This window comes from Aphelocoma coerulescens, chromosome 26 (genome assembly GCF_041296385.1).
Source record: "Aphelocoma coerulescens isolate FSJ_1873_10779 chromosome 26, UR_Acoe_1.0, whole genome shotgun sequence".
Taxonomy (NCBI): domain Eukaryota; kingdom Metazoa; phylum Chordata; class Aves; order Passeriformes; family Corvidae; genus Aphelocoma; species Aphelocoma coerulescens.
In genome coordinates this window covers 7,396,577-7,402,576 of record NC_091039.1, presented here as the reverse complement: position 1 = coordinate 7,402,576, position 6,000 = coordinate 7,396,577, and the positions used below count along the sequence as shown (strand labels likewise).

The window sequence follows — 6,000 nt, the reverse complement described above, 5'->3', positions numbered from 1 at the left end:
TGAAAATGTACTAAAATTTAATCATTCATAAAAGCTGTAATTTAATCTGTGACAGTAAAACACAAGAAGCAATATTAGAGTTGGTTTAGTATATTATATATTTTTGCTTTTAAAGCCATAGAAATCAGTTATCCCAGTTTTTTTCCTATAAAAGACCCATTTTTCCAAAGCATTATGCACAAACATTTTTAATTAGAATATAATGGCAGAATGAAAATAATGATATTCCGTAACTTTTAAATATAAAATGAAGTCAATGACTCAAAAAGTTATTTGTTGCAGTGAGTTCAAAGGGAAATTTTGGATAATATATATCTATAGTTATAGATATAAAATATAACAGTGGAACATTTTTAGTGCTTGATGGGGAGAAATGATGATAAAATGGTCAATATGAATTTTAATTATAGTAGCAATCTCTAACATTTGAAATGCATCCATGCTCCTTGGGATAATCATATGCTAGAGTCAATTATATTTATTTTCACATCTGTTAATTGCTGTTGCAAAGGAGGAGGAATATTGGCTTAAATTTCCAAGAGATATACACAGAGCAACTGCTTTTTCCAGGGACTGTGTGCAAACCATTTTTAAGATCTAAATTCTTCTCGTAGTATATAAAAAACAGGAGAAGCTTCTTCCGATATGTTATTCATTTCCATAAGGTTTTGAAGTTGGGAATGCTGGCACTTTCCACTTAGGCAACAGTTCTTCATTCCTGCAATCTGGCGAGAGTAAAACGAAATAAAAACAGAAGGTGGATGGAGGGACATTTCTTATTCTGCTGATGAGATCAACGATCTCAAAGGCCCGAAAGCTCACGGCCCGTGCCCACAGGCAGCAGAACTCATTTTCCCCAGAATTCAGCTCTGTTTCTAGGTACAGAAAGCAGGAGATTGTGGGAAGTGTAACTCTCCAAGATGTTGTTTTATCACGGCCACAGAGCAGTGGCAGACAACTGCCGCCCGTCTGTCACTGCCCGATACCGCCAGTGCCCGGCTCAGCAGCTCCGAGCCAGGAGGCCTCCAAGGGCTCTGGAATTCACCCCTGGATGAGCAACGCGGGCAAGAGGGATTTCATCTTTTGTACTTTGAGATGCTCTCAAAGCTTGATGAGTCAGAGATCTCCTGAGCCTGGATCCAGGCAGTGAATCGGGAGGAGATTTAGGGAGAGTGGTGGGCGGTGGAAGGAGAAGGGCTTTAAGAACCCTGCGAACCCAAACCATTCCATGATTCTGTGATTCCAGGTGACTGAACACAGGAACTCCTGCAGCAGTTCCCAGTATTTCAGTGCTGCTGCACACGGGATCCTGGGAGGGAGGGAAAGGGCAGAGATCGATTCCTCCCGGGCTGGGGAAGCCCAATTCCATCCTGGCTGAGCAGGAGGGATCACCTGAGCAATAGGAAAAGCCACTTAAGGCTCTTCAGTTTCTTTTCCTAAAGCCATTGTTTCCCCACAGGCCTGAGCTGTTATTTTCTGGCACCCAAAGCTCGGGCTAAGAGCCTCATCCATCAGGGCAGCCCATTAGCAGCCTCTAACTGCAGAGCTCCACTGATCCTCCTCAGCCACACCTGGGCCATGGACTGCAGGGAATTCAGGCCTGGCAGAGTCCCCTGCCCTCAGGAATTCATCCCTGAAACCCTTCTGAGTTTGTCTCTAATGCCGCAGGACAGGGGCAGCTGAGCTGCTCTGCTTGATCAATACAGGACAGGCCAGAGGCTCTGGTGGGTCCCAGAAGCCCTCCGAGGGTGACAGCCTGTGCAGCCCACCGTGACAAAGGCAGGTGGCAGAGCTGGGCCATCACCCAGTGCCCTCCTCTGCCTCTGAACGGGACATTTCTGTCCCAAACCTGGAGCTACAGAGCTGCTGTTTCCTTCCAGGAGCACGACACAACAGCTGTGAGCACACAGAGTTCCCTGCCAAGATACACAGGAAGATTATTTATAGCTGTGTCCAGCCTTGGCATGTTTTTTTGGTTGGCTTTGGGTTTTTTATGTTTGTTTTGGTTTGGTTTTTTTTTTTTTGGTGGGCAGCTTTTTATTTCTGTGCCATTGAATCCCATGTCCCACCCAAAGCAATTTGTAAGTGTCCCCAAAGCTCCCAGCACGGGGACAGCAGTGGCAGCACTAACACCAGAATTTCTGAGGATAAAAAGGAAGCAAAGCGAGCCCTGGTGGCTCAGAGCTCGGTGTCACAGGCCACAGGGAGAACCCAGAGGAGTCAAAAGGAAGTTCCTGCTCAGCCACACTCCAGGAAGAGCAGCAGAGGGAAGGGGAGCTCTGAGAGGAGCAGCTCCTGCTCTGCTCACCTGCCCCACGTAGGGCTCAGACACCTCTTACCTGGCTCAGAGCTGCTGCGTGATGGGAGTCTAAAGCAGCAGACATGATTTCTTTTTAGGCTTCTTCTTTTCCACTGGTGTTTTTCTATTTATCTGTCTGACCAGGTCATAAAAGATCTGCAAATGAAAAACACAAGCTGAAAAATTCAAATAATAAAACACAAGCTGTCCAAACTGAGGCAGGCTGGGGAGCTGACAACTCTTTCCTGGTGGCTGTAGCTGTGTAAATTGAATTAAACTGCTTGAATTTATTAAATGTTTCTCAAGCAGCTGCTTATGGAAGAAGAAACACAGAGCTCCCATCAGTGTGCAGAACATAAAGGAGTTGAAAACTCAGTTTATCATCACCAAAGCCTTCAGAAGAGCACAGCAATGAAATGGCAACAATTTCCTTGCTTTGGAAAAGTGGGAGAAAACTCGGGAATAACAAAGGGTTTTTTAAAGACAGGCATAATATCCTCAAGGATCATCTTCTCAGTGGGCTGGAGGTGTCTGCAGACCCTGCCCCACCAGCCCAGAACATTCCCCGTGCAGGGAGGGGACAGGGAGCCCTTTCCCTTGGCTGTCCCTCCCAACATCTGCCCTGAACTCCGACATTTCCACCAGGGGACATTACAGGGACCTCTTTCAGCTGCAGAGGTTTTGTGAACGCTGCTGCTGTGAGTTGTTTTCCCAGCAAGACTCAACCCATTTATAGCAAAATGAGCTTTGCAAAAATGCTTGGAGCTGGGTCACAGCACTGAGGAGAAATATTTCAACCTTCAGAGGGCTCCACCCTTGTCCTCGTTTATTTTTTTTTCCCTTCCTGGAGTGGCTGACAGCTCACAAATTCTTGTTGATTCCAAAGAAATTCAGAAGACAAAGAAACAGTTTATAACATACTGTAACAACTGAAATTTAAGATTTTCCTTTCTCATAAATTAGATTATTTAGGTGCTAGTATTGACTGTGAGTACAGAAGTCTGCAACAAGGTTTCAGGAATGCCACCATCCCTAAAAAAGGTCAGTGTGCTGCAAGAGCATCTCAGAGGTCACCAGAAGGACACTTGATTCACTCTGGATTAAAAGCTTATTATCTGAAAGGTTTGATTCACATTCAGCAAATGCATGAAGGAATTTATCACTCTTTGCCTAGATTTTAACAATTTTAGAAGCTCCAAAAGTAGTGAGAAAGCAAGAACAAACCCCAAAATAATGCAAATGCTTCCCTGGCTCAGGAGCCAGCAGGACAAACTCCCAGTGCACTGAGCTGCTTCATTCACAGTTTCTCTTTGATTTCCTCAGCTTTTGTACTTTTCATAACTCGAAAATATCAACTGGCAGGAAACCAGAAAATGAAGATCACAATGAAACCAGAAACTCATTTTCTCACATTCTTCTCTGATGTGACCTCACTGGAGGCTGCAGAGCCGGCAGGGAAAGCGGGAGACCCAGGATTCCCACGTTAGGGATGAGGGGGTGTCAAACCAGGCTGTGCACCCACCCCGGGACAGCCCTGGGCTCTGCCCCCCACAGAACCCCCTTCCCACGGGGTGAGGCACCTCTGCCTGATGAGGGTCAGTCTGCACCCCCAAACTGTGGAAATGCAAACAGCCCAGGATTTGTCACATCCCCTGGGGATGTGTTTGATGACTGAGCTGCTCCTTGCTTCATTACCAGTCCCAGTTTTACTCCAGCTCAGCCACACAAATAAATCCCTGCTGGCAGCATGGCTCAGCTCTGCTGGATCCCTGAGCACTGCAGCCAGGCTAATCCCAGCCACAGGAGCTGCAATTCACGGAGCCTGCAGCTCCCTTCCCTGTCCACCAGCCCCATGCAGCACATCCTGCTGGCTGCCAGATCAGCCCTGGGCCCAGTCCAAGATCCTGCTGCTCCTGCTTATCACCCACCCCCTGAACGGTCCCACTTATCTGCTGGCACCAGTCCAGCTGTGCTGCACGGGGTCACCTTAGCTTTGTGCCTGGAAACTTGGCCTCTGTCACAGGCCGATAATTCCCAGCACAGAATAAAAACGTGGTGCCTGACGTGGAGCAGAGCTCCCTCAGCACAACCCCACAGCCCCAGGCAGCAGGAAAAGGCACCCCAGAGCAAAGGGGGTCTCAGTGAAACTCAGGGAACTGCTCAGATCTGGGTTTTGGGCACCGTTTTGGCAAGTTGGGGCTTACAGAGGGCTGTGACGAGGTGTCTGCAGCCAGAAATGCAAATACTTCAAAACCAACAGCCAATACCACACAAGACAAGGAGTACAACAGGGCATAAATCCACGTTCAGAATAGCAGCAGTTATCTTGACAAAATATTCTTTCCAGATAAAGTTTATCTAAGCTCAGAGTCATGCAGCCAACTGGGCTTGCTCAGGACCCTCTGCTATTCATGGCCCCTGACAGAGGCTATAGACACACTCACCTGGGAAGTCACCCTCCCTTTGCAAAGAAAAGGGAGCAATCTTAAAACAGACAGAAAGAACCTAAATACACTGCAAGGCAACCCCTCCTAGGCTGAGAATCCAGAATCATCCTGAATCTCCCCAATTCAGACACACATGCTGGTTTAATGTCACGTTCATGCTGGGAAGACAAGGGAGCAGGTGGTACTTACCTCATTTACGTTGATTTTTGACTTTGCAGACGATTCTAGAAAGGCACAGTTACACCACTGTCGTGCTAAGTTCTGCCCCTGCTCTTTGCCCACGACTCGTTCTTCCTCCAGGTCACATTTATTGCCAACCAGAATCATGGGAACCTGCAGAGGAGCAAGCAGCAGGAGAGATCCATCAGCAAGTTCATGTACAGTGAACTCTGTGCTGCTGTGGCTCTCAGACTGAGGAGGGGGAAATGCACTGAAATGAAAAATACAGTACGAAAAATACAGTATGAAGTATGAAAACCAATAAAAATCAGGAGTTCAGCAAAGCTGACAGACCAGGCTGGAATTTAGATGCCTGCTGGGAAAGGGTTGAGCAAAGTTCACACCACACACACCCTGGTGCACTAAATTAAACATATACAAAACCAAATTATAGTGTTTCAGCAGAATTTTAAGTCAGTAAAGTTGTATTTTCTGGTCTCGACACCTTTCTAGTCCAAAACCTAGTTTACTCCTGAAATGCATTTGAAATGCATTTCCTGTGCCTTTCCTGTGACAGAGGCCGAGCTGCTGCCAAGAGCCCAGTTCAGAGCTCTTCTGTCTGTCCAACACACACACACATTTTCAGACATGGATTGCACGTTCCAGCCCCTCTGACCTGCCCTGTCAACCTGCCAAGCCACAAAACAATGAATGGAAGCACCTTTGAAAAGCACTGCCCTGATGCAGAGTGAAAAGGAACAGTCCCGTGCAGCCAAGTGTTCCCCGAGCCCTGTCCCACCCCAACCTCACACACTGACACGTCCTGCACACACAGAAAAGGGGATGCTCACCACAACAGGCACAAACACTGCCCAGTACTCATTAGCTCAGAATAATGCACATGTCCAACGAGTGCCCACCCAGCAGCTCAGCTCCTGAAAGCACAACACTTCCCCAAAATCATCCCGTGCAACATCAACACAAACACTTGACGTGTTCAAAAGACCCATTCTACACTCATGATGCACATGCAGGCAAATCATTTGTTCAAGACAAGGGTGAGGTGGCATCTGCCCCTCTCCAGTCTCTGTCACG

General features: G+C 47.2%; 1 protein-coding gene across 1 annotated transcript in view; it reads right to left on the bottom strand.

Annotated features, from left to right (window-relative positions):
• The window catches only part of RAP1A (RAP1A, member of RAS oncogene family), a 30,757-nt gene continuing 24,757 nt past the window's right edge, over positions 1-6,000 (bottom strand). The window contains exons 7-9 of the mRNA XM_068995617.1: positions 4,936-5,079; positions 2,340-2,455; positions 1-725 (exon numbers count right to left, since the gene is read on the bottom strand). Coding sequence (XP_068851718.1) covers positions 2,369-2,455; positions 4,936-5,079 — 231 coding nt within the window. The 3' untranslated portion in view covers positions 1-725; positions 2,340-2,368. The remainder of the gene's footprint in view (positions 726-2,339; positions 2,456-4,935; positions 5,080-6,000) is intronic.